Genomic DNA, 27416 nt, shown 5'->3' on the forward strand with positions numbered 1-27416 from the left:
ATCAATGCCTCCCTAATTAATTAAGACCTTAAAAAAATTGTCTGAATCCATCGCCTCTGTGTGCCTTGTGATAGGAATGAATACCTATGAGCCACTTTCCCTCTCTAGACTTCAAGTCATGTGAATAATTCATACTTTAGCACTTGAAGGTTTTCAAGAACTACCTGTCAATGAGCCTATGAGGTTTGTCATAGAGCTGTGGTTTTTTGGTGTAAGAACTCACTCCCCCCATCAGCATATTATAGAGAGTTACTTGGGTTCTCAGTTACCTGAGAAGTGAGGTGAATTGCACATGCTCAAGAATTGTCAGAGGCTGGATTTGACCCCAGGTCTTCCTGGATCCAAGTCCAAGATTATTCAACTCCACTGTCTCTCCCTAAGTATTATTATTCCATGATAATAGCTAAGGAGCCTGAGGCTCAGAAAGGTTAAATAATTTTCCCATAGTCACTCCACTATTAAGTGTCAGTTAAGATAAGAACCCAGGTCTTTTCTACTACAACAAATGATTCTTCAAATTGGCCTCCATCTCTAAAATTCTTTCTGCTCTAAGATCCAATGATATCCTAATTCATAAAAAAAAGGAGCTACACTGGGGAAGCTAGGTGGTACAGTGGTTAGAGCACTGGCCCTGGATTCAGGAGGACCTCAGTTCAAATCCTGCCTCAGACACTTAACATTTACTAGCTGTGTAACCCTGGGCAAGACACTTAACCCCAACTGCCTCACCAAAAAATAATAAGGGAGCAACATGCCTTTTGCCTGTAACGATTGGAATGACGCCACCTGCTGGAGACTTACTGTAGAAGAGTTCCCCCCATGAAGTGAAGGTCTTTGAGGGCAAGACCAGGAGTCTTTTCTTTGGCGTCATTTCTGACGTGGGCTAATGGGAGGAAGAAGGAAGAGAGTAGCACTCTGTCTGACGCTCTTTCCTGGGGACTCTGGCGGAGAAGGGAGCTAGAAACGTGCTCTCCCTTTAATAGATAGATGAATGTAGGCCTTTCTCTCTCTTTACCAAATTCTTATTCTCCTTAATAAATGCTTAAAAGCCTAACTCTTACTAAAGCTTATAATTTATTAGCGACCACTCATTAGATATTTTAGACAGACTAGCTAGAATTTTAGCCCTTAACATGCCTCAACATGTCAAGTGCTATAGTATGAGTGACTTGCTATTTATATTTCAGGCCTGATTAGTTCTAATGAGTAACAGTTGGCGACTAGGAGGTAGATTCTTTTAAATTTAATACTAAAGTTTCTCCTTGTTTTTATCCAAGAGAGAGACACAGAGCTATCCATAAAGCAAAATGAACAGGTTATTTAAACAAACAAACAAACAAACAACTTTTATTAACATTGCAGAGAAAACGGGTATAGTGACAGAATCTCTGTGTATAGCAGCAACATCCAGAAACTACCTTTTCTCCCTTCTTTCCTGAGTAGCTCCCTTGCTAGGTCCTGACTAGTCTATTCTGGAGAAGGGAAGTCCCAGCCTCAGAGTGGGTAGAAATTGACCTATGTAAGAGATCCCTCAACATGAACACAACTTTTTTTAATACACTGAACCTTTGGGACAAGAAGGATGCCAAGAAAAGGAATAGGGCATTTAGGCCCTTTCCTAATCCCAAGGGCCAGCCCAACTTCTAGTCACAGGTCTAAGGGCACAGACATACCAGTGGTACTGACCGACTGAAGACAAAAGCGTGATCTCATCCCTCAATTCATCATTAGCCCTGCCTGGTATGAGACGAGATGGACAAAACAAAATAAGAAAGGAGAGGCTTTGGTGTGTACTAGTCCCACTCCTGTTCTGCTTTCTAAAGAGGTCTTTGGCTTTTTATTGGGCGCCTCAGTCTAGGAGTATTGTGGTTGCCAAAGGGGGAAGCCTCTCAGCTTCCTCCTGCTTCACCCAGAGGAAAGGGAGATGCCCTACATCGCTGTAGCCTCCCTGTTGCGGATCAATCTCTGTCAGCTCACAAGGCTCAGCCCATATGTCCACAATCTTTCCCAAAGTAGAACAGCGTTCCTCCAGCTCCGCCCCTTCACTCTGCATCAGCAGGTTGGCCAGCTCCCTGCTGAGGCTTTGGATCACGTCCCCTCTACCCTCCTCCCATGCCTGGTTGATGTTCAAGTCTTTGACAGGGTCCCGAAGCTCCCCGTGGGGCCCAAGGAGGTGCTGGTAGCGCCTCTGCCACCGCCTACACACCATGGCCTCCCCGATGGGCTCCTTGTTGGTGTGGAGCATGGCAAGGACATGGCGGCATGGTAAGTGATATTGCTGCTGGAAGGAACAGCTGCAAGTGCACCCATCCTTGCTAACCTGATGGGAGTCTTCCAGCAACTGCACCTCTGCTGCACAGCCAGCCGCTTCCACCAGCTGAGTGGAGTTCTGCACCACCTCCCACTCACGATGGCAGAGCTGGTAGGCAAGCTCAGAGCCATTCTTGTGCAAGGCCTCTAGCATGTCACCCCAAACGGCCTGCTGCATCTGTGGCTCTGACTGTGGCTGCTGCTGAGGACACTGGGGGGTGGTTTCATTAGGAAGCTTGGGTGTCTTGGACAGGATCGGTACATAACTATCTGTGGCTCCTTTGGGTCTCAAAGGAATATAACCCTTCGGCTTAGCCTTCCCCGCACTAGGGAGAGGCTGGGGCGGGTTCTTCGGTCGTTTGGTGTTGAAAAAGTCAACATAATCCACAAAGCGCAAAATGCAGCCCACCAGGGACTGCTGCTCTCTGAAGAGACTAGAAACTTGGCTTGTAACCAGGTCAAGGCTGTCCATGTAGGTACTACAGGCATGAAGACCCTTGCGAGCATGCATATACCAAAGCAGTTCACAAGAGAACCAGTGGGTCTGCAGGTAGTCATAGAGGTCCTTGTCCAGGAGGGTCTCTGCCATCCTGGAGAGTTTCTGTAGGCCAGGGCCTGAGGCGACAAACACTGCTTCCCGCAAGGCCTCCTTCATCAGGTGCTTGAAGGACTGACTGGCCCGGCTCCTCTGCAGCTTCTTCTCCAGGAGGCGGGTTGTGTGGTAGATGGAGAGAAGCACACGCGCTAAGGGGAACAGCTCCTGCACCACATCTCGGTGCTGGAAGGATGGCTCTACAAAGATGACCCTGACCTTGGACCAGTCAGAATTGAACTCAGTGAAGACACTCAGCATCTTGGCGACAGAGGAGGCTGTCTCTTCCCTGAGCACCGCAAAGTGCACCACCCGTCCCTCCCGCTCCTTGCTTTCCACCAGGAAGGCATAAAGCACATGACCATGGCTGTTCTCAACTCGGTGTAGCAAAAGGTTCTCTGGGAAGCGAACAAAAAGGTCCTGCATCTTGCTGCTCTGGAAGCTGAATCGGTCAAGGTTTTGGTTGCTGCCCACACTCAGAGAGGCCATGGAGCCCATGTCTGCCTTTAGGAAATTCTTCATCACTTCTGCCACATGTGCCAGGTCCAAAGGGGTGATGCCCTTTTGCCTCAGTTCGGGAAGAACAGGGTTCTCGGTGGGGAAAGAGGAGGGCTCAGCTAAGGATTTCTTTGCTGTCTCAGTGTCCTTAGAGGTGGTCTTCCCATGCTTGGGTTCCATCTGCCACAGTTTTGACTGAAATTTGTCAGAGGTATCGACCTGGGAGTTCCTACACAGTTCTGAGGCTCTCTGTCCAGGAGAAGAGCCAGCTGGTGGGACAGCAGCAGTTTTGGTTTCAACATGGATGTGTTGGGTGTTCAGCTCACTGATAAATAGTCTGTCCAATTCCTCATCATACTTCAGGACTAAGTATGCTGGACACATGTTGGGTTCCAGCTTCTGCTTTCTGTATGATTGGGCCCGGGTACAAACAAATTTTACCTGCATATACCTGAGGAAGAGAGAGGAGACAACAACAATTAAGAAGCTGCGATTCGGGGTTAGATTTCCTTATCTCTAAGAACCCAGTGTGCAGCACCCTAGGGAACCCAGGAAGATAATCAAAAAATCAAAAACCAAAGAAGCACCAAGAAGCAACATGAAAGCAAAGAGAGAGGGTCAAGCAGCTCAAGTGCAGGATCGGTGCCACTGCAGCAAAGTGTGAACAAATGGTCCTAATGTACAGTTTAGGGTACAGCAGTGACCTAAGAGATAAGCCAGTCTAAGCTCCCCCGCTTCACTGCCCTGAACAGAGAAGTAAAGCCCAGTGCTCTTATCACGAGCACAACACAGTGTACTATCACAGAAACAATGGTAGAAACTTAGGGCAGGAAAGACTTCAGAAGTCCTCTAGGTCACCTCCTGCCCTCTTTTGCATCATCACCACCAAAAAGATATAGAGCTCATAGACCGCTAGTAACAAGGAACTTCCTTCCTTCTGAGGCAGATGATTCTACTTTCAGACAGCTTTAATTGAGAGGAAAGTTTTCTTTTCTATGAAGCAAAAATCTCCCTCCTTGTAGCTCCCACCCATTGGTTCCAGTTCTGTCTTCTAAAACCAGGCTGAGTACGTTCAATTTCTGATTCATCTCCTTTTCAGTCTTTCCAAAGAGGCCAAACCAGTTTTGAGGCACAACTCTGATGCTGATTAGCTCTGTGACTGTGGATAAGTCATTTCACCATTTAGACCTTAAGCTTCTTCATCTGTAAATTTAAGTGGATCTTAATTACTCCTTTTGATAGTACAGATCCCAGCCCATCCATGCCTTTTCATGCTATATATGCCTCCTTTTCCATATCCTCCCATAAATTTTCCACAGAGTCTACCCAGCCCAGTGAGGACCCACCTCTAGTTCTCTTGACATTGTGTAGAATGTAACCATTATAAGCTTCCTACTTTCTATGGGATCCTTTTATTCATTGCCAATATGTAGCTACTGAAGATTTGATTTCAGGTCCCAAAGCAAGGGAACATGGAATCAAGGAACATGCATCAGGTAGGGTACCATGATCAATGCTACTCATTACTTGCCTATTTCTCTCACTCTTTTCCCTCTGGAGTCACCACCTTCTCTTTCCAAATATGGAAAAGGATTTTTTTTTTTTGCAGGGCAATGAGGGTTAAGTGACTTGCCCAGGGTCACACAGCTAGTAAATGTCAAGTGTCTGAGGTCAAATTTGAACTCAGGTCCTCCTGAATCCAGGGCCAGTGCTTTATCCACTGCGCCACCTAGCTGCCCCCTGGAAAAGGATTTTATAAGAAGGAATAGCTACCTGGAGTCCCAGTCTTCATTCTAGAAACCCTCTCCCCCACTTTCTAGAGCTTACCTATCTAGTTATTTAAAGTACCACATGCCCTGTAAACAAAGGTCCTTCCCAAACAGTCTCTTCCTTTTGTAAATTAAGGGCACTTGTTATAACTTAATCATACGCTGCCTTGTAATAGCTTGCATTACTGTTTTATTCTTTAACTTTTCATGTGTTTTTCTTCCTAAAGAGGACTAAGTTTAAACTCCTTAACTTGGTATTCAAGGCCTTCTACTATATAATAACCTTAACATTTTCAGCCTTCCCTTACTATATCTATATCTCTTCACTTATGCTAGACTCAAACTAACCTGAAATATAGTCAATCCACAACTTTCGAAGAAAACGGTACAAAAGTCAAAACTTAAATGTTGATAACGCTGAACCTCTGGGAAATGGGGGTTGGGTTCTACCAAAAATTGTAATCTTTCTTTTTTTATTTAAAAAATTTATAATCTTTCACTAGAGATTGCTGAACGTATACTTTTCTGCATACAAATCTTTATAACAAAACATCAATTTTAATAATAAGCACTTTTCCTAACACAGTAACCCATAAAATGCAATACAAAATAAAATTGGTAACATGCAGAAAATTTTTTCTCGCTAGTAGTTCCCTAGAATTCTGTGGGGGCAGCTAGGTGGCACAGTAGATAGAGCACTGGCCCTGAAGTTTGGAGGACCTGAGTTCAAATCTCACCTCAGACACTTATTAGCTGTGTGACCCTGGGCAAGTCACTTAACCCCGACTGCCTCAAACATCTGGGGCCATCTCCTCCAGTCATCCTGCTGTATATCGTGCCATTGGACCCAGATGGCTCTGGAAGAGAGAGTGAGGTTGATGACTTTACACAGCCCTCCCTCACTTAAATCCAATTCACTGCAAGTCATGACATCACCCTGATGATGTGGTCCTCTTTGAGAATGAAGAGCAAACAACAGAATTCTATGACTCTTTATGCTAACATCTTGATAAAAACAAACAAAATCTTATAACACATGAAATCTACAGTCCCATAAATATTTTTTTTGCAAGGCAATAAGACTCGCCAGGGTCACACAGTAAGTGTCAAGTGTCTGAGGCCAAATTTGAACTCAGGTGCTCCTGAATATAGAGTTGGTGCTTTTTCCACTGCGCAACCTAGCTGCCCCCCCCCAATAAATATTTTCCTCCTTTTTGTGGATTTAACAAATCATTGATTCATTAACACCAAACTTAAGGGCTGACTGACAGTGAGTGGAGACATTCTGGCAAGAAGTTTAACACCTTTATTTCCTCAGTGACATCAATGACTTTGCACACTTGGGCTTAGAGCTGCCCAAAGGACTTGTACTACTCTTTGGGGGCATAACTGAAACACAATCCATGATGGATATAGCACCTAACTTAGAGTCAGAAAGATCTGGGTTCAAATCCTATCTCATGCTGACTGAGAGGAGCAGAACCAGGAGAACATTGTGTGATAATCAACAGTGACAGACTTGGCTCTTCTCAGTAGTTCAATGATCCAAAACAATTTCAAAGAATTCATGCTAGAAAATGTTCTCAACATCCAGAAAAAAGAATTGTGGATTCTGAATGTAGATTGAACCATACTGTTTCTATTTTTGGGCTGTTTTTATTCCCTTCTTTTTTGAGGTTTTCCCCTTGTGCTCTGATTCTTCTTTCACAATATGACTAAATGCAGAAATATGTTTAACGTGATTGTCCACATATAACTTATATCAGGTTGCTTTCCATCATGGGGAGAAAAATTTGGAACTAAAAATCCTATGAAAACAAATGTTGAAAATTATCCTTACATGTAACTGGAAAACAAAATCCTATCTCAGACATTTACAAGGTGTGTGGCCTGGGTAAGGCATTTAACATCTTAGTCCCTCAATTTATTCATCTGTAAAATGAAGGGGTTGGGCTTGAAGAAAGGCCTCTAACATCCTTGACAGCTCTAAATCTATGATCCTATATCTTGGATAGATACCATAAATGGATCTTGAGTTGGGCTCAGATTCAAAAACAGAAGAGTAAGCTAGATTACTTTTGGGAAACTGGAAAGTTCTTCTAGTGACCCCTAAAACAAAGGCCTATCTTTTTAACTCCAATATTCTTCTAATATTGCTGTATGGTTTCCAGTCATTGAACTCTACCATCTCTGAAGAATGGAAAATGAGGATCACCCAGAAGGCAACAGAAAGGCTCCTGGTAAGGATAGGTAAGATGCAGCACATCATAGATATGGGATTAAAAGGAAAAGCAGAGTCAAGAGTGTTGTAAAAGCAACATAAAATTAAAAAAGAAGATAGACTACTCATATAGCAATGGCAAAGATTAAACAATGGACCATATTAGATGGACCCCTGCGGTGAAGTCCTGAGAGAACAAAAACAAGAGTTACATATAATAAATAGGCATGGATGAGTTGCAATCAACATTATGGGAGGGAATATCTACATCAATGAGGTCACAGATCTGTTTGAGTTTATTGTAAGAAAAACCTTCCTAACCACCTGAGCTATCAAATGATAGGATGGGGTATCTTAGCAAGTAGTCAATCCCTTCCTCATTTGAAGCCTTCAGTTCCAATGATCACTTATCAGGGATGGGGTAGAGAGGATTCCTGTTTAGGCACAGGTTAAACAAGAAGAACTGAGATACCCTGTAACTCTATGAATCAAAGACTAATTGGTAGGTGGAACTAGCCACACCCCTCCTCCTAGGGAGTATTATTATGGCACAAACTCTCAGTTGCTTCCAATGAGGGCCTTCCCATTTGCAGACACTCAGCAAGGCAGGGTGAGCCTAGCTGATCATGCTACTCTGTAAACAAAATTAAGAAAAACAGGATGTATGTAGGTTGCCAACACTAGGGTGGAGGGAGCAAGAATTGAAAGATGCCTACATCTCCTACAGGTACAGTGTATGGACAGCTACATAGTTGATGAGGTTATAAAAAAGCCTACATTGTTTTGGTAAAGCTGGGAAGCAATGCTCAAAATTACTGATCAAGCTTGCAGCAAGAAGGCTCTTTCCAAGGTCCCTTTTTGTCAATGACACACCATTCTCCCCAACTTAGACTAAAAACCTTGGAACTGCTTGCTATTAAACCACGTGACCTTGTTAGACAAGACAGATACTGCCTAGTAAATTTTTTTTTAATGTATAAGAAGTCTTAAGTCTCTTCCCCTCTTTGGACCTCAGTTCTCTTCCCAAAATGATGGTGTTGGGATAGATTAAAGTCCCTTCGAGCTCTAGCATTCTATATATGATGGTTCCATCCAAGTCTAATATTCAACAACATTCAATTCCTTTTCCTCCTTTCACCTCCTATGGTGAACCTATCATCACATTCTAAAGATTCTTCTATAACTTCCTCCCCCCTCACCAGATTTACCTCTTTTCCATTCCCACTGAATAGTGTGATATAATGGAGAAAACAATATGGTCAGGCACTGGTCTTGAATCCCAATTCTGTTACTTACTAGCTTGGGAAAATGGAGGAGGTGGGGGGCAGGGTTCCTATAATCCTAAATACCACAGTCCTAACCTAGAACCTTTCTAATTCATGGTTAACTTAAAATAGAGGCCTCATGACTAGCTTATCTCTTTTACCACTCATCAGATCCTTAGGTGACAAGATTAATTTGTTATTTCTTCTCAGTATCCTTATATGAATATTGTCTCAACTGGATTGAGGTTACTCATCTATAAAACTGAGGAGAGGTGCTTGACTGAATAGAAGTAACTGGCTGCAAATAACTAGTAACTAGAGTAACTGGCTGCAAGGAACCCAAATATATCCAAGCACTGTTACTTAGATATGGATTTAGTCCCAACAAAATGTGCAGGGCAAACAGTGAGTTTTGCCTTCACAGATTTATGTCACTGATTATTTATGGCCAAAAAGAAAAAATAATTCTTTGTTTTGTTTGTTTGTTTTTGTTTTTGTTTTGTGAGGCAATTGGGGTTAAGTGATTTGCCCAGGATCACACGGCTAGTAAGTGTTATGTGTCTTAGGCCGGATTTGAACTCAGGTACTCCTGACTCCAGGGCCGGTGCTCTATCCACTGTGCCACCTAGCTGCCCCAAAAATAATTATTTAAAATTAACTTTTGCACAAAAGTACCCAAGCAATTTCTGGCTATGTTTTTTCCAACTAGCCAGACTGATCAAGCTGTGAAGTATCTGATGTTTTTGAAATCAACGTAAGTTTGTATAAGAGGATTTTCTGCATTTGTTGCACTGGTGTCTAAATAATGAAACAAGCTGAATGAGAAACTAGATCTGAATTTGAAATTTTCATCACTCCAATCAAGTTGCCAGTCTCAAAAAGTTGCAAAACAGCAGCAGTAGTTTCAATAGAAAACTACATTAAATGAATGTAGCCAAACATCACTTTCAGGAATAGGATTGTTTTGCATATGGATTTTTAGCTTTCAAATGTGAAGAATAAAATCCAAATTATTATTTTTTGCGGGGCAATGAGGGTTAAGTGACTAGCCCAGGATCACACAGCTAGTGTCAAATCCCAGAGGTCAAATTTGAACTCAGGTCCTCCTGAATCCACGGCCAGTGCTTTATCCACTGCACCACCTAGCTGCCCCCCAAATTATTTTTAAAGTGCTAAGGAGTTTACTTTTCTTTATATCAATGGGTAATAATGGTAGGAGTCTGCCTGCTTGAAAAGGCTAAGTAGGAATCCTTAGACCAGAGGTTCTCCCATTAGACTCTGTATTTGCCATACTTATTACCTTGCATTAACCAGCGGTTTTTCTCCTTGCTAATTTACCTTGTATATTGCTTCCTATTTTTCCTAACATATGACTAATTTAAAGAATACCGAACTAGAACACAGAAGGCGTGGATTTTCTTTCTTGTCTCACCACTCATTTTGGCACGTCAATGGGCTTTTCTCAGCCTTAGTTTCTTGCCTAGGAAAAAATGGGGACAATAATCTCTGCCCTATATATCATAACATTGTAGGGATTGAATGAAATCATGTATGCAGAAATGAGTCATAAATAGTTCCATGCTCCTGAAGATGTAAGGAAAATGAGTCATATTTCTATGCTACTTTACAAGGTAATTTCCTCACAATAGCCTGATGACATAGGTAGTAGAAATGTTATTATCTCTATCTTATGGATGAAAACCCTGGGAAGTAGGTGCTATTGTAATCTCCACTTTGCAGTTGAGGGAACTGAAGTCCGGGTTAAATGACTTTCCAGAGGTGACACTGCTAGAAGTCTGATAACACATTTGAACTCAGGGTTTCCTGACTCCACAGCACCACCTACATGATCAGTAACCAGTCAGTGGCCCAATTCAGCTATAAAAATAATTCATACATATATATGTATATGTGTATATATGTATACACACACACACACATATATGTATATATATTGTTTCTGAACCCTTTTAAATACACTATATTTCATTTGATCTTCTCAACAACCCTAGATAGGTGACAGACATCCTCTATTTACAGATAGGGAAACTGAGGTTGGGAGAAGTTAACTGCCCTGTCCTAGGCACCTAATCAGTATCTTCCAGCATTCTATACACCATATCACGCTGCTTCTTTCTAGTCTAGGATACCTGGGAGTAGAATGAACTAAGATAGTACACAGTACGTTGGAGTGCCTGTGGATTTCATTTCGTAGGCCATGGGGAGCCACAGCAGGTTATGGAGCATCAGAGAGCAGTTTGGTATAAGGGAGATAACACTGCATCTACAATCAAAAAGCTTAAGGGGGCTATCCCACCTCTACGTCTCAACAGGCCGTATGACCTTCATCTCTGGCCTCTTCTGTAAAATGAAGGTGGCCTAGAGGAAGTGCAAGGTGCCCGATTGGTGGGGGCATATGGCAGGCGTCGGGCTGGCGCCATGGCCAGTGGGGGAGGGAGCTTTGGCGGCTCCCTTTCCCTGACATTCCCACCCTCTGCACCGGGGCCCAGGGGAGGCAGGGCGGGCCCTCTTACGTGATGTCCTCGCGGATGGAGGTGCCATGGTTGAGGTTGTGGAAGCGGACGGAGATGCAGTTCCTCAGCCCGAAGGTGCATTTGTTCTCCCTCTTGTAGGCATTGAAGCACTCCCTGAAGTCCTCAAAGGTCTGGAAGTGGTTGCCCACCTCCATTGCTACCCTCCACTCCAATGAGCAAATGGAGCCCTAGGGAGGGGGCCCTACCAGAGGGGTCAGAGGTCACTGGAGGGGTCAGAGGTCACATAGATGCTATGAGTGGGGTAGAGGGACTCATATATGGCACGCTGAGGGTACTTGTGGCCCAGAACTTGGCATTAGGGTGGTGCCCCTCCAACCTAGGGCTCAAATGAGTATTAGAGACCTATGGAAACCTGGCTGTTGGAGAGGAATAGGGGAGGGAGAAGACGACCCTCGGTACTTATTATCCAGGTCCTAAGCACCGCCCTCTCGTGAGGAGACCGAATCATAAGTTAGATTCTCAGACGGACTTCTCCCTGAGCCAGTTGCAAAAAGAAGAATGAACATCATGACTGGAAATGGACAGGAGAAACCGCCAATGAAAATCTGAGTCCCGCCTCCAAGCGGTCCTGCCAGGAAACTTCCGGATTCAAAGGCTCCGCCTCCTTCTCTACCGGAAACAAGGGGTGATGGGCAGCTCTGTGGGCGGGTGAAGGCTCTTCTCCGAAGCCCCGCCCAGGAGCCGATTTTGGAGCTGCTGCCGCTGGGGCCAGGAGCGGCTTGTCTCCCTCTTGCGGTGTCGGAGCGAGCGCGATGTCGCCCCCGCTGGATTCGGGGAGCGCCGAGGAACCCTCAGGGGACCTCCGCAGCGTCTTGGTCACCAGTGTGCTCAACCTGGAGCCGCTGGATGAGGATCTGTACAGGTAGTGGCGCCCTCGGCGGACCCCCAGCATCGCTACTTGCCCCCCTCTATATCACGACAGAAGCCCCTCCCACTTGCTAGGGCCGAGGGGCATGCGACGGAGCGGGTTAGCCCTGTCTTTGGCCTCCCCACGCCCTGCTCTCCTCCCCCACAACCGGTCGTCCTCCCTCTTCCTTTCTCTTCGCTTTTCTTCCTTCATTTTCTTCCCACCCTTTCGAGATAGGGAGGGAGGCACGATTGTATGCTGATGTAGAAAGCCCCCGTTTGCTGGTGGCGGTGGGGAGCGGCCACCTCCAAAGAATTAACCCCAGTGGCGGACCCCGTCCTTCCCTGTGCACCTTTGGAGCCAGAATAAGGCAGTGACCTTTTCCTAGAGTACTGCTGTGATGCAGTTGACCTGCATCCCTGTCAGTCAGTACTACTAAGCACCCACTATGTGCAAGGCCGTGCTAAGTGCGTGCTGGGACTTAGAAGACGCAATGAAATAGACCCTGTCCCCAAAGAGCTCATTTTATACCTTAAACCGGGAGCCCCTCCTCTGCCTAGTTCGTGAGAGCCCGCTGAGCAGGAGCCAGAACTGAGTCCAGAACCCGGTTCTAACTCTCCAGGGCTTTCCACCGTGCCATGCCACCCTTCTTTAAGAGAGCCAGTCCTGTGTGTACCAGAGCAGGACGGTTTTTGTTTTTTAAAAACCCAGAGGCCTTGGGCCTTAAATGCTGGCTGTAGAGTGGATTCACTCTGAGAGGCTAGAAGACCAAGGGACTGACTGAGGACTTGGCTGGACTTCAAAGTACGTTTCCTTGAAGGCGGAAGGAAGGTCCTGTTCCAACCTTTCCCACAGTGCTAGGCATCTAAGTTATCACTCATCCCATAGTTATTGAATTCTTTTCTTTACCTGCCTCCTTCCCCCATCCCTCCCAGGGACTGTTTGCCAAACCTGGATGCTCTTTTCCCTCAAAGGACAAGGTTCATTAATTACAAACAATATGAAACTTAGTAACTTTTCTTGAACTTTAGTCAGGGTAGTGAAAAGAGAGCCAGAATCTGGGTTCTAGCTTAAACTTCTGACTGTGAGTAGGACTCATTGCTTCCTCTCTCTGAGCTTTAGTTTCCACTCTTGTAAAATGAGATGAAGCTAGATGATCCTTAAGGCGATTGTATTTATAGGCTCTTCCCTCTATTTCTCTCCATTCACAGGGGGAGGCATTACTGGGTACCGGTAACCAAGAGGCTCTTTGGAGGTCAGATTGTGGGCCAGGCCCTGGTGGCGGCAGCGAAATCTGTTAGTGAAGATGTCCATGTTCATTCTTTGCACTGCTACTTCGTGAGGGCAGGTAACCTTCCCTTTTTACCCCCTACTTCCTCCTACCATCCCACCATCCTCCCAAGCCATTACAGCATGCATACCTGCATCCTTGCTTTCATATTCTAGGGAGCCTGCTAGAGGCTGGGGCCCAAATTGGCTATTTATGAAGGAGCTTTGATTTCTCCTTCCTTTGTGTTAACCACAGAACTAATGATCAGTAACACTCACTGATACTGAATCACTTTCTGCTGAACTTTTGTTACTTAAGATTTCTGTGTGTGTGTGTGTGTGTGTGTGTGTGTGTGTGTGAGAGAGAGAGAGAGAGAGAGAGAGAGAGAGAGAGAGAGAGAGATTTCATTAATGCATGTATGACCCAGAGGCTGGTAGGCCTTCTGCTACCTATTTTTGTGAGGGAGGCAACTAGGTTGTGCAGTGGATGGAGCACTGGCCTTGGAATCAAGAAGACCCTAAGTTCAAATCTCACCTCAGATACTTAATAGCTGTGTGACCCTGGACAAGTCACTTAACCGCAACTGCTGGCCTGGATCAGGAGACTTGGGTTTTAGTCTGCACACTTCTACTGCCTGTGTGATATTGGACAAGTTACTTCTTCTTTCTAGGCTTCTGTTCTCTCATCTGCAAAATGGGGAGTAGGGGAGGAGCAATGTTAATGATAACTGTGTTAACCTAGAAATTAAGGAAACAATCAATATAGGAGAAATAAGGTCTTTAATCGGGGCAGAGGAACTACAGTTCGTGTTATCACAAAGCTCGGAAGCTAGGAATACCCAAAGATGGGAACAGAGGACAGGGTTTTAATGGGGTAACAGAACAAAAAGATTGCTCCAGAGTGACATATAGCAAATTAATGTAAATGAACCTTTGACAAAAGAAATAATTGAACAGCCCCTAATTTAAGTATAGGCGTTACTGACTTTGAATAGAAACTGCTTAATACAGGTGGACCCTTTTTACATAATAACATAAAGTCTGGGGGAGTAAGGTGGGGAACATTGGGAGGGAATAAGTTGCTTGGGAGAAGGTCCTTAAGTCCTTCGAGTCTGGAAAAGACTAAGACAGTCAGCCCCAGGCAATTCACCAGCCTGGGAAAGAGGGGACTGGGTGGGGAATCAGTTCTCAGTAAATTTTGTAGTTCTCAACTGTATAGATGTGTACACCTCCTTATGGTTTACAGAGCCCTTCTCGTACTCTCACTACAACCGTATCAGATGAGTAATGTAAGCTTCGTTTTCCCTGTTTTATAGATGAGGAATCTAAGGGGGGAAATCATTTGGCCAAGGTCACATAGCTAGAACCCAGGTCTCTTGATTCCAAATGGAGTGCTCTTTTCATTATACTGAGAGGTGATTTCCCAGGTTCCTGGCAGTCCTGAAGTCCCTGGCAGCATGGACATTCAATGCTGGAAAAGCTGCTCACCTAGCTGACCGCTTGTGCCCTGCAGGGGACCCAAAGGTACCAGTGCTGTACCAGGTGGAGCGGACACGCACGGGAGCCAGTTTCTCTGTTCGCTCAGTGAAAGCCGTGCAGCATGGCAAAGCCATCTTCATCTGCCAGGCTTCGTTCCAGCAGACCCAGCCCAGCCCTGTAGAGCACCAGTTCTCAATGCCGCCCATCCCCCCACCAGAGGAGCTTCCTAGTCATGAGGAGCTCATTGACAAATGCATACGGTGAGGGGGCATAGTGGTCTGGAGGAGGGAGGCCTGGCCTAGGAGGCAGGAGATTAACCTCAGGGCTCATCTCTGGGACCTTAGACAATGTCCTCAATTTCTCATAAAATGGAAATAACCTCTGCCCTACCTACCTTACAAGATTATAGATGTGGACATTTTTTTTTGAGGGGGGAGGTATAAAAATGCTATACATGTACTCTTGTTAGTGAGTGAAACTTTGGGAAATGGGGCTTCCTGAAGTCTGAGGCTCAGGGAGAAAGCACTCCCTAGTTTGGGGTAAGACCCACCCGAGAATCCCAGAGTTAGAAGGGACTCAGAGCTCATCTAATCCTATCCTTGCCAGAACAGCCATTCCCTCTGTTGTCCCATCCAGTATGCTTGAAGCCTTCTAGTGGCAGGGGGACCTCATGCCCTTTTCTCCCACCAGCCTTGGGAGAACAGAAATGAGACTATGTGAAGGAGGAAAGGCTGTCATATCAGAGGGTTTCTCCGTTACCTAGAGGATTTCAAATGCAGTACAAAATGCCAGAGGTATGTCTGGCTGCTTTAATTCAAATAGCACAGAGGTAATTCACTGGGTGGGGGCAAGGGAGGCACATAACTGGCAGTAGTAACTATGAGGTTGTCTCCATTTTATACACAAGGCCAGGTAGGGAAGAAATTATGAAATTAACCCCAGAATTTCAGAGTAGAAAGGGCTGTTGGAGGTCCTCTCTTTGAGTGTGTATCTGAAAAGGAAGTTCTTCTATTAACTTTCTCACCTTACCTCTTGGGATGAGTAACTAACTCAGTACTTCCTTTGTGTTCCAATCTACTGTTGGACAACTCTGGTTAGAATTTTTCCCCCTTATGTTTAGTCAAAATGTTTTGACGCTTTTACCCATGTTTCCTAGTTATGATCTTTGTGACCAAGCAGAAGAAATCTCATCTCTTCTGCATGCCTTTTGATTGTGGATAGCTATGAAAGGGTAGAGGACACTTCAGGAGCCCTTTTGAGCCTGGGACAGGAAGGGATGAGGCACCAACTCTGCCACTTACCAGCTATGTGACTTGGGGCAAATCACGTCTCTCTGGGGCTCATCTGTAAAACTAAGGTTCCTTCCAACTCTACAGACAATAAATGGCATAAAGTGACTCCTCATTGGTTACTCTTTCCAGGGATCCTGAGCTACGGAAGAAGTATCAAATAGGATTGAACCGAATTGCTGCCCAAGAGGTGCCCATTGAGATCAAGCTGATAGATCTACCCAGACTTGGCCAGCAGAAGGCCAAGCAGATGTTCTGGGTTCGGGCTCGGGGCTACATTGGTAAGAATTGCTGCTGTTTCTTGCCCGCATTTATGCCCCCCCTCCTGACAAGTGATGGGCAGGAGGAGCAGAAGTCAGAAATCCCATTGTAGACATTCATGGGACAATTAAAGATCATAGAATTGAGAGCTGGGAGGAATCCTCATCCTACAGATACAGATGAAAATGAGGCCCCGAAAGGGCAGGAACCTTGCTGAAGGTCAAATAGGTCACAAGTAGAAGAGTCTATTTCAGGCCTAGATCTTCCGACTCTCTCCACTGCACCCTGCAATGGCTCAGCACCTGCTTTCCCTCTCCTTCTACATCCCTCTATGAACCTGAGGTTCAGAGGCCCGGGCTCCCTCAGGCTCACCAGCTAAGGGCACCATTTCAGGGGAAGGAGACATGAAGATGCATTGCTGTGTGGCCGCCTACATATCTGACTACGCCTTTCTGGGCACTGCCATGCTTCCCCACCAGCACCGGCACCAGATCCAATTCATGGTCTCCCTTGACCACTCCATGTGGTTCCATGCCCCCTTCCGAGCTGACCACTGGATGCTGTATGAGTGTGAAAGCCCCTGGGCTGGTAAGTTCAAAGGAAGGGGGTGGGAGCAGGGGAGTTCAAACAGCTGCCACAGACCATTGAGACAAGGGCTCTTCTACTTGGAAAGCTGAATGCTGTGTTAGGGTTATAGGAATGGCTGTGATCAAGGTGGGGAAAAGTGCTTTTAGAATTCTGGCAGCGTCACCTCTTAAAGGATATAGTCGTAATAGCTCACTTTTATCTAGCACTATTGTGTCTCATTTGATGTTATTGCATTTGATCCCCACAACCCCCTGGGAATTCATAGGATCCAGAGCAGCCCACAGTCTTTGAGATTCATTCGGTTTTCAACCCTGTTCATTTTAAACTAGAGGAAACCAAGGAACACAGAGAAGTGACTTGTCCAAGATCATACCAGGAGTCAGTAACAAGTAGCAGAACTACTCACCTGAGCCTCTGACTCTCTCAAGTCCGGGGCTTTTTCCACTGCATCAAATTTGGGTCTCACAAAACTGCTTACATAAGAGAGGTGGGACAGGCTGGAAATGGTTTTAGCTCCCAAGACATTGAGAGACGTTGCTGGATTTGAGGTGGGTAGTATATTGGAAAAGCTGGTAATATCATGTGGTGGAAAGAGCTGGAAGAACAGGGCTCTGCCCCCATTTCTGCTATTGAGAGACCTTGAGCAAACATGAGCTGTTGAAGCACTGTAGTGTAGAGAGGAAAGAACCACTGGATTTGGAGCCAGGAGAAACCAGAGGCCAAAACCTGCCTCTGACACTCAAAAAGCTGTATGACCTAGGACTCGGCACTCAGTTTCCTCATCTGAAAACATGGACAACAGCTGTACACAGACAGGCCTTTATATCATACAGGACTGTTGGGAGGATCAAAAAAGGTTTTATAAGAGTACTATATAGATGCCACAGGATAATTAATGTACTCTTCTTCCCCCAGTCTTTCCCTGGCTGGTCTCTTGGCATTTTTTGATAAGGAGAATAGTAAGGTTTAGGAGGGATTTGAGTACAGGCCAGGTACCCACTGCTCTCCTTGCTAACCCACAGGTGGCTCTCGAGGGCTGGTTCATGGGCGTCTGTGGCGACGAGATGGGGTCCTAGCTGTAACATGTGCCCAGGAAGGTGTGATCCGGGTGAAGCAGCGGGAGCTGGAGAGTAAGCTATAGGAAGAAGCTGCCCCTAGACCCCCTGCATCCATCCCTGTATTCTGCTCTACCAAGAACTGTGGCTGAGGGCTATACCCCTCACGCACTTTGCACATAATAAAAACGGGTACCACTTGGAGGATCCAGCCTTTTTATTCCCTTGGGCTACAGCTGTGGTTCCACTACTCTTGGCCTTGTGAGGGGATTGTCCCTCGAAGTCAGATGGGAAAGGGAGAATGGATGGTATGGACTGAGCCTGGGGAGGAGTGTATTGCTACTGCTTATTTGAGAAACATCTACCAGACTTCCCCTATTCCCATCACTGCCACCTGCAGGTAAGGCTGACCACAGATACAGTGGGCTGCTCAAGGGCACAGCAAGATGGTGAAGGGGTTGAAAGGCAAAGAACCCAGGTTCACATTTGAGACCTGCTACTTACTACCCTGTGTAACCTTGGGCAAGTTATGACCGTTTTATAGAGAAGGAAACAGACCCAGAGAGCTTAGATGAGGGAATCTCTAAGGTCTCTTCTGAATCCTATGATCTTTCTGATTCCTACCACCCTCTATTATTGCTGAATACCGGTCAGTCCCTGTCCCCACAGCTTCTTACCAAACATCCCTTTTAGTCCAGAGTTTCCCTGATAAGCAGTTCCTTGAGGCTGGGGGGTGGAGTGGAGGTAAGGCCAGCCTCCTGCAGGGCCTGGAGCTGGGCCTCTGACTGGCGCTTGTCAATGCCCAGCCTCCAGGAGAGGCGAACATGAGCCTCCAGAAAAGGTCCCAGCAGGGGATGGGAATCACTAGCCCCCAGCAGCTGCAGCGCCTGCTCACAACTCAACCGAGCCTCGCTGGGTTGCTCCAGCTCTTGATGGCACACAGCCAGTCCTACCAGTGTCAACAGCGTCCGATGGGCACCTACTGGAGTGCCCAGTTGGGTCTGCAGGCGCCAGGCATTAGTCCATAGCCCTAGGGCCTCCCGGTAGAGGCCAGTGCAGGTAAGCCTTTGTGCCCGTCGAAGCTCAGGTAGGATGAAGAAGTCCTGGAGGTCGGGGGCCTGCTGAAGCTCTGGCACAGACTGCAGGTGCCCCAGGAATTGTTCAAAGGCCCGGCTGCGACGGGCAATAGTCTCAGCAGTAAAATTCCTCCGTAAGCGTTTTCGGGGAAAAGAAACTGCAGCCATGGGGCCCCGGAACTGCTGCCGAAGTTGCCGGTGCAGTCGTTCAAAGTCGGAGTAGCGCCGGGAAATCTGGGCTGGTGCCTGTTCCTGCGGCCCGGGGCCAATCAGGGCGATGGTGTAGAGCTGTGGAGGTGAAGCGGCATTTGGTTTGGGAACTGTCTCCTCTACCCAACTGGATTCCCTTTGTCCACCTCCCTCACTTTTCAGCTTCATCACCTCATCCCCTCTCCCACCCCACTGATTAATGGGACTTGGAAGGTGGGGAGGGAACCTTAGGCCCAGCACCAAGGAGACCTGGAGACCCACCTTACCTGAGGCTCCTCTAAATTGCCCAGGGTTCACAGTGCAGCACAGAGAGAAAGAGACAGAGATGAGATTGAGAGCTAGCAGCTCATGCCACTCACTCCCTATCAAAGCCGATTTCTTAGCACTATAGAACACTAGGTCTTTGGAGCTAGAAGGAACCCTAAATACCATCTAAGAGTTCTTCACCCTAGAGGCCAGATCCCCAAGGAGGCGGTGAATTTCTGTTTTGTATTATTAAAAAAGACTTTGATAATTGTATTTCATGGATTTTAAAACATTCTAAGAAGGGGTCCACAGACCTCCCCAGACTGCCAAAGGATTGAGGGTTCTGTGGCACCAAAGCATTAAGATCCCCTGATCCAGGCCAGGTTTGTCACTTTATAGATGGGGAAGCTGGAACCCAGGGAGAGGAGGTAACTTGCCCAAGGTCACACTGCTAATAAGTGTCAGAACTGGGGCTCCAACTCCATTCTTTTGACTCTCAAGCCACCACACTCCCATCTTGCCTTTTCATTTGAAATAGTTGACATAAAAAGGTAAAGCACAAACTCAAGTTCTCCTATGGCATATGATTTGTCTTCCACCAATGTAAGTTGCCCAGGAAACTAACTAGGCAGCTGGTAGCACAATAGATAGAGCTTTTGGCCTGGAGTCAGGAAAATCCAAGTTCAAATTCAGCCTTAGACACTTAGCAGCTGGGTGACCCTGGGCAAGTCATTTAACGTCCAGCCTTGGTTTCCTAAACTTTGAAATGGGGATGATAATAGCACCTGTCTCCCAGAGACATTGAGAGGATCAGATGAGATAATATTTGTAAAAGCCTAGCATAGGGGCAGCTAGGTGGTGCAATGGATAAAGCACCAGCTCTGGATTCAGGAGGACCTAAGTTCAAATTCTGCCTCAGACATTTGACACTTACTAGCTGTGTGACCCTGGGCAGCCAATAGTAGACATGGAACATGATTCTGGTCAGTCAAATGGCCCCCAGATATGACTTCCATTTTCATGCTTTATACCTTATAAATCACTTTCACATAGAACATATAATGGTGCAAATCTAGGGTCTGATATTTACTAGCTGGGTTGCCATAGGCAAGGCACTTATGACATAAAGCAAGATTCCCAGAGCTGTCCAAAAATGGGAATAGGCTGCTTCAGGAAGTATTAAATTGCTTATCTCTTGGAGGTCATTAAAGCATGGGACATCAGAGATCAAGTGAATGACCACTTTGGGGGGATATTTGAGAGCTTTCTTGCTCAGGTAGTTTGGATTTAGGTGGCTTCTGAGGGCTCCTCCAGCTCTGAGTCTTTCTTCTAGTGAGGCAACTAGGTGGCATAGTAGATAGGGCAGGGGGCTTGAATCACAAAGACTTGAATTCAAATTGTGCCTAAAACATTTATTAGCAGTATGACTTGTAGCAAGTCACTTAACCTCACTTATGGGGATACTACCTATCACACAGGTTTGCTGAGTCAAGCCAATATAAAGCCAATACATAAATACTGTTATTCCCATGATAGATGAAGCAACTATAATAAAAGTATGAATAGGGCTTTAAGGCTTATAAAGTGTTTACTTCACAATAGCCCCTTGAAGTATGTAGTTCAAGTGTCAAATATTAAGTCCATTTTATGGATTGGGGGAACCTAGCAGTTAAGACTTGGCCAAGATCACAAGACTAGTCCTAGCATTCAAACCTAGGTTTTCTGATCCTCAGGTCCAGCTGTGGCCCTGACGCTGCTTCCCTCCCCTGTTGCTAAGGCAACTCCATGGCCATCTTTTTTTTTTTTTCCAGTTCCTCAGCTCTCCCTTGACTAAGCTACATCTCCACTTACACACTGGCCTTAGCCTAGAGGCCAGACTCCTTCTCCCAATCTACATCGGACTTGCTTATTCTTAGTGATCTGAACTGGAAAGAGCCTGGTGCTGTTGGAAGGTCTCCAGGTGGGAGTTCTCTAGTTTACCAACAGCAGAAGGGAAGGGAGGGAAGCTAGAGATGTGGGAGGCAGTCCCTATGGCCTCATTCCTGCCAGAGGGGTGGGGTGTGCGTGTGTGTATTACAGACAGGCTTGATGGGAGTGGGACTTTGTGGGACAGGCAAGTTCTGGGACTAGTTAGAAGCAAGTTCTAGGACGAGCTTCCTTCATAAGCCAATTTCCCAGTTCTGTGTTAAGTTTCACTGTCATTTCACATCTCCATTTCAGTCCCTCCTCCCTACAGAGCAGCTTCCAGTGGCTCCTCGGGCGCTAGTCCTTCCACCGGCTACTACTGCTCTCACTTTAATTTCTTAGTCACTTCAATTAAAAAGGATTCCTTAAACTGTTTATGGTATGTCCTTTATACATACTGGTTCTCTTCACCTTCAGTCTGAATCAATCCCTTCCCTTCTTCTACAGTGTTACTCCCATCCAGCCCACTTTTCCCAAGCAGGAGCAACAAGGTTCCTTGGCATGGGTGTGGGGAGGTTCTGGCCTTCCAGTCTCCTGAATATCATATCGCAATTGAAGGGGGTGAGAATGGGGGAAGGAAGACTAGTCTGGGCCTTCCAGACTTCTTTGGGCACAGCCTCACTCTCCAGAGCTTTGAGGACCCAGGCTGGAGGGCGAAGGACCCAGCCAATGGAGGGTGGGCCTCACTCACCACGTACTTGGAGGGTGGCTCATTGATGACGTTGGCACTGGTCACTTCAAAGAGCAGCCGCTGGGGTACCAGGTTACTTTTTGACTTTTTCCAGAAGTCCTGTAGTTGCCGTGTCAAGAGGTTACTGCCTCGGGGACCATCTGATGGGGGACTCCGATCTGTTTAGGGACAGGGTCCAGTCATAGCTTTCATCAGGCTAGCTGTGTGTCCTTAGTCAAATCACTTGCCCCTTCTGAGCCTGTTTCCTTCTCAGTAAATTGAGGTAGTTAGCCTGAATGATCTCTAAGGGCCCTTCCAGCTCTGCATCCTGTAACTGATTAGGTTGGGTCCCCAAGGCAGAGTTCTGAAAACGGAATGAGAGATTACCCAATCTTTAAGATCTCTTCCTAAAACTATGTGTTGAGGGTGGGTCCAGGATGGGAGTAAACCAAATGCAGAACTGGTCCTTTAAGACTGCTGTAAAAATTATTATTTGAAACCCTTGGTAATTTAACTAAATGATTTCAAGTGCCCACCGAGTCTGGGGATACAAATCAGGTTTAAGGGGTTGAAGACTGCCCTCCCACCCCATTTCCCAGGGCTTGCCTTCATCCTCCCCAGCGCCATCCTCTCCAGGACTCTTAAGTCTTCGGGCCAGGGCAGCCCCTGATCCCAGAGGATCTCCGTTTTCCTCCTCTTCCTCCTCTTCCTCATCATCTTCGGTGCTGGTGAAGCTCAAGGTGCCACTGAGGCGTGTGGATAAGCCCTCGGTATCATCCTCCTCGAGCTCCGAGCTCTCCGGGAATTCCTCGGCCTCTGCGCCTGGGGCCGGCTCTCCAGAGCCCTCTCCAGTTAAGGCCAGGGCGTGCCGCAGGCGGTGCAGAAGACGGGAGGCCATGGTGCCCTGCAGAAAGCAATCGGGGGCGCTCGGCTGGGGCCCGGGAAAGGGGTGGGGGGACAGGCCGCCCGGGAAGGTGGCCTTATCCCGAAGGAAGCGAATTGGGGAGGTCGAGGGCTTCTCTGGGGGAAAGAAGTGAAGGGCAATCGGTTGAGAATGTGGGGAGGAAGCTCTAGCAGAAGGAAGGGAGTCGGGGTCTGTCCGAACTGGGGAGGGGGAGTCTTTTAAAGCGGAGGCGGAGAGAATGATTCTGGCTGTGGGCGGGGGTGGGATGGGGAGGAGTGTTCCGAAGGCCCAGCCTGGCTCAGTAGGAAAAATAGGGAGAGACCTCAGCCTGGACTGAGGGAATCTCTACTTTGGATGGGTGGGTGGGTGAAGGTGGCAGAGGAGGCACCCATCCTGGAGGCGAGGGGTGTGAGGGGGTAGGCGGGGCGGGTGCGGCCAGCGGGAAGGGAGGGGGGGGTCTGTTCTATTTGGAAGCTGGAGATACCCCAGATCAGGGAGAAGGGGATGGGGAGAAGGTACGGGGTCCAGAGGCCTGGCCCAGCTCATTTGGGTTGGGGTGGGTGGCGGAACGCAGCCTAGTTAGAAGAGAGGGTAAGGGGCTCCCCATTACTGGAAGGAGATGCTTGCAGAGTGGGAGAGAGGAGAGCAGGCGCCCCAGCCATAGTGGGACCGGGGGAAGTATAGAGGCAGCAGAGGCGGCCACCCGCCCCTCCCCAGGAGCCCGATAGGTCTGATAGGTCCCAGACGCCCGCCCCAGAGGCGCCCCTCACCCCGAGAATCTGGGAACCCGGGGCTGCGGGCTGCAGTGCTCTCAACCCGACAGTCTGTCCGGCCCTCGGGGGTGTTTGGAGGTCAGGGGTCCGAAGGCAGGAGGCCTCCTTCCTGGCCCTCCGAGCCGGGCGGCCCGGTCAGGTTCAGCCCGGCCCACAGCAGCTCACCGAAGCCCGAGCGATGGGATGGCCTCCCCACTCGGTTCTGCGACTCCCTCCGGTCTCTTCCTGCCACGGCCCCGCCCACGACTCCGCCTGCTCCGGGTTCGCTGGCCTTGGGAGTCCTGGAGCGAAAACCGCTGGCCGCGTCAGTCGCCAGACTCCCCTGGCTGGGACCGATTCAGTGGAAACGATGGCAAAATGGTTATAATGGAAAAACTTGTAAATCTTGCCTCTTGCAAACCCTGGAATCCCGACTCCATCGTGGGACAACCCAAGTCCAGAATCTCGAACCCTTGGAAGTGGGATCCATCTATTCGGACCGACTATCCGACGGGATGGAAGCTCACCCTCGAGTCCTCTCCAGAAACAACGCCCAAGTGCCGCGCACCTACCCCCCCCCCCCCATCGATCTGTCAGTAAACATTTATTAAGCACTGACTTTTTGTTGGCAATGGTGATCCAAAGACAAAATTAATGGGGGTGGGGGGGAGGGACTTGAACACTTGTATTAGAACAAAATAAATACACTGTGTGGACAGAGGTAACTGGGGAGGAGGATCAAGAAAAGCCTTCCATTTCTAAGTGGGTTTTGAAGGAAACTTAGGAATTCTGTGGAGATGAGAAAAGCATCCCAGTCGTGGGGTATAACCTGTGTATAAAAGCACTGAGCGGAGATGGGATGTCTTATGTGAAGAACAAGAAGGCTGGTTTCACCAGAAGCAGTTTGAAGAGGCCCCCAGAGCTCTCTGAAGTAGTTTTTTTGTTTGTTTGTTTGTTTGTTTTTAACAAAGTAAAAATCCAATAATCCCTCACATGGATGTTAATAGTTTGGGTTTGTGTTGTTTTTTAAAAAAACTTTTTCAAAGCACTTTCTTGGCTATTATCTCAATACTCCTCATGAGCAAACCTAATCGGCACAAGGGTGGAAACTTCTCAGGATGGGTGTGTTTCTGCAAGACTTAAAGGCAGAAGTCTTGGGTTCCAGTCCTGCTCTGCCTCTAAGCTATTTTACTTTGGTCAAGTCATTGTCTAAATGTCTGATCCTTATTTTCTTTCCTATAAAATTAAGGTATTGTATGGGGTGGCTTCTCAGGTCCTTTTCTTCCAGCTGTGACTGTTTTCTAAACCCCAGCTCTGACGTTCTATGAGCCCCAGAGAAAAGAATGAAAAGGCATTTTAAAGTATTTGATATATGCCAGGCACTTTGCTAAGCACAAACACAAAAGACAAAAGCAAAGACAATCCTACTCCTCAACGAGCCTTCATTCTAATGGGGAGATAGCAAATTATGAGGGAGGGTCTGTTGGAGCCATGAGTGGGGCCATTGGAGAATGAAATGATCCACTCCTTCCAGAAACAGTTGATTTGATTTCGGTGCAGAATTGGGGAGAGAGAGGAGGAATGCCCCCTCAAGACTATTAAGTTGACTATAAGAAGGGGCAGCTAGGTGGCACAGTGGCTAAAGCACTGGCCCTAGATTCAGGAGGACATGAGTTCAAATCTGGCCTCAGACATTTGACACTTACTAGCTGTGTGACCCTGGGCAAGTCACTTAACCCTCATTGCCCCACAAAAAAATAAAAGAAAGAAAGTCGACTCTAAGTGGAGAGTGGAACTTGATTGAGGCCCACCTACAATATTGGGCCAGATGAAGCTTCACCAGTGAGGAGAGCAGGGGACTCTGGGCAGAACTTCTAGGGATGAAAGGGTTAAAAAAAACCCCAACCTTTAGGGCATGGTTCCTGGTCCCTATGGGAGTAGAGAGTAATTTGTGAAATGATTTGCAAGTCCTTGACTGCTAGAACACAAGCTTCCCTCTAAGCTTCTGACCTTGTCTCTGACAGCCTCAGTATAGGGAGGGTCCTATATGGTCAGGGGAAGGATGTGAGTTGGTGCCTCTGTCAGAAAAGGGCTCCCCCTCTAGCTCCATGCCCATCATCTACCAGTTTTATGGAACATCCACAGATAGGAGAGCATGGGAGAAATCTGGGACTTCAGGAGCCCTCCTCTTCTCTGGCCATATTTAATCTAGAATCTAGACAACTCTGGGACTGGAAGTGCCCCACCCCCTCTGGACACTGAGCCTTTCAGCAGGCTTTCAAGAGCTAAGACTAAAAGAAGCAGTGAAATGCATATAAGTTAGATAAGAATACCCCGGAAGCCAGTTATGCCAAGTCAGTGAATTGTGGTCTAGTGGAAAAAACAACGGGCTGAGGGCCAGGAGTTCTTTGCTTAAGCCTCAGCTCAGTCCCTAATTCATTCTGTGACCTTGGGTATATAGAGTTATCTCTGGATCTATTTCTCTGCCTTGTCAGTATGGGACAAAAACACAAAGTTATGATCTTAGAATCACAGCTGGAAGAGAAAGGAGAAATCAGATCATTTCAGCCCATTCATTTTCCACAGGCCAGAACTGAAGAGATATGACAGAAAAGGGACATGCCTTGTTAAAGTCACAGCAAGTTGGGGGCAGCTAGGTGGCACAGTGGATAAAGCACTGGCCTTGGATTCAGGAGGACCTGAGTTCAAATCCAGCCTCAGACACTTGACACTTACTAGCTGTGTGACCTTGGGCAAGTCACTTAACCCTCATTGCCCCACAAAAAAAAAACAAAAAAAAAAATTTAAAAAAAAGTCACAGCAAGTTAGTGGCAAAGCTCAAACTAGAACCCAGCAGACCTAATTTCTAAGCCAGAGTTTTCCCCCCAGAACCACACTGTAGAGGATGGGTCAGAATGAGCCGGGTTTTGATAATCAATTGACCAACATTTCTTAAGTGTCTTCTATGTTCCAGGCACTAATGAAGCTCAGATCTAGTTTTGGACACTTCCCAATTGTGTGACCTTAGGGAAGTAACTTAACCTCTTTGCCTCAGTTTCCTCAACTGTAAAATGGGGATAATAATAGCACCTCTCTCCTAAGGTTGTTGTGAAGATCAAATTAGATAGTATTTGCAAAGTTCTTAGCAGTGCCTGGCACATAGTAGGTGCTATGTAAATGCTGATTAGCTATTATTAATTACCTCACCATCCCATTCACTATAGTGTCCCTTCCAAATCTTTTCTTTCCTTCTCAAGCTTTCCTTGGTTCTACCTCCTAACACCCTTCCTGCTGAGAATCTCACATATTTTTTCAGAAAAAATTTGAGTCCATTAACAGAGAGCTTTCTCTTCTTCCCTTCTTATTTCACATCACTCAGATGTCCTCTGTTGCTCCTTCTTTACCCCATCTCACATGATGAGGCAACCCTTCTCTTTGCCAAGGTTAACCCCTCTGTGTATACAAGTGATACCTCAGAACATTTGTTCTCTCCTCTAACAGACTGTCCCCTCTGACATTCTCACCCTCTCAGTTATCTTCAGTCTCTCTCCATGCACTGGCTGTTTCCCTACTGCCTACAATCATGTCCATTTTC

General features: G+C 46.8%; 3 protein-coding genes across 4 annotated transcripts; 1 reads left to right on the forward strand and 2 right to left on the reverse strand.

The window, feature by feature from the left end:
* Window positions 1-1367: 1367 nt before the first annotated feature.
* On the reverse strand, window positions 1368-11610 carry ZSWIM3 (zinc finger SWIM-type containing 3). Its single transcript, XM_043985751.1, has 2 exons — window positions 11190-11610; window positions 1368-3851 (listed from the first exon to the last, which is right to left on the reverse strand). The coding sequence occupies exons 1-2, from the start codon at window positions 11342-11344 to the stop codon at window positions 1850-1852; spliced, it is 2157 nt and encodes a 718-aa protein (XP_043841686.1). The 5' UTR covers window positions 11345-11610; the 3' UTR covers window positions 1368-1849.
* Window positions 11611-11841: 231 nt separating this feature from the next.
* On the forward strand, window positions 11842-18202 carry ACOT8 (acyl-CoA thioesterase 8). Its single transcript, XM_043987730.1, has 6 exons — window positions 11842-12072; window positions 13269-13405; window positions 14840-15065; window positions 16227-16375; window positions 16749-16943; window positions 17966-18202. Exons 1-6 carry the CDS (start codon window positions 11963-11965, stop codon window positions 18082-18084), a joined length of 936 nt encoding a protein of 311 aa, XP_043843665.1. The 5' UTR covers window positions 11842-11962; the 3' UTR covers window positions 18085-18202.
* SNX21 (sorting nexin family member 21) lies at window positions 18171-24392 on the reverse strand. 2 transcript variants are annotated; one of them, XM_043987729.1, is made up of 4 exons: window positions 24008-24392; window positions 22772-23069; window positions 22187-22344; window positions 18171-19362 (listed from the first exon to the last, which is right to left on the reverse strand). In XM_043987729.1, the coding sequence occupies exons 2-4, from the start codon at window positions 23061-23063 to the stop codon at window positions 18688-18690; spliced, it is 1125 nt and encodes a 374-aa protein (XP_043843664.1). In that variant the 5' UTR covers window positions 23064-23069; window positions 24008-24392; the 3' UTR covers window positions 18171-18687. The 2 variants fall into 2 exon arrangements, with proteins under 2 accessions (XP_043843664.1, XP_043843663.1); XM_043987728.1 differs by having other exon boundaries at window positions 23840-24104.
* Between the last annotated feature and the right edge of the window lie 3024 nt (window positions 24393-27416).

Source organism: Dromiciops gliroides, chromosome 2 (genome assembly GCF_019393635.1).
Source record: "Dromiciops gliroides isolate mDroGli1 chromosome 2, mDroGli1.pri, whole genome shotgun sequence".
Taxonomy (NCBI): Eukaryota; Metazoa; Chordata; class Mammalia; order Microbiotheria; family Microbiotheriidae; genus Dromiciops; species Dromiciops gliroides.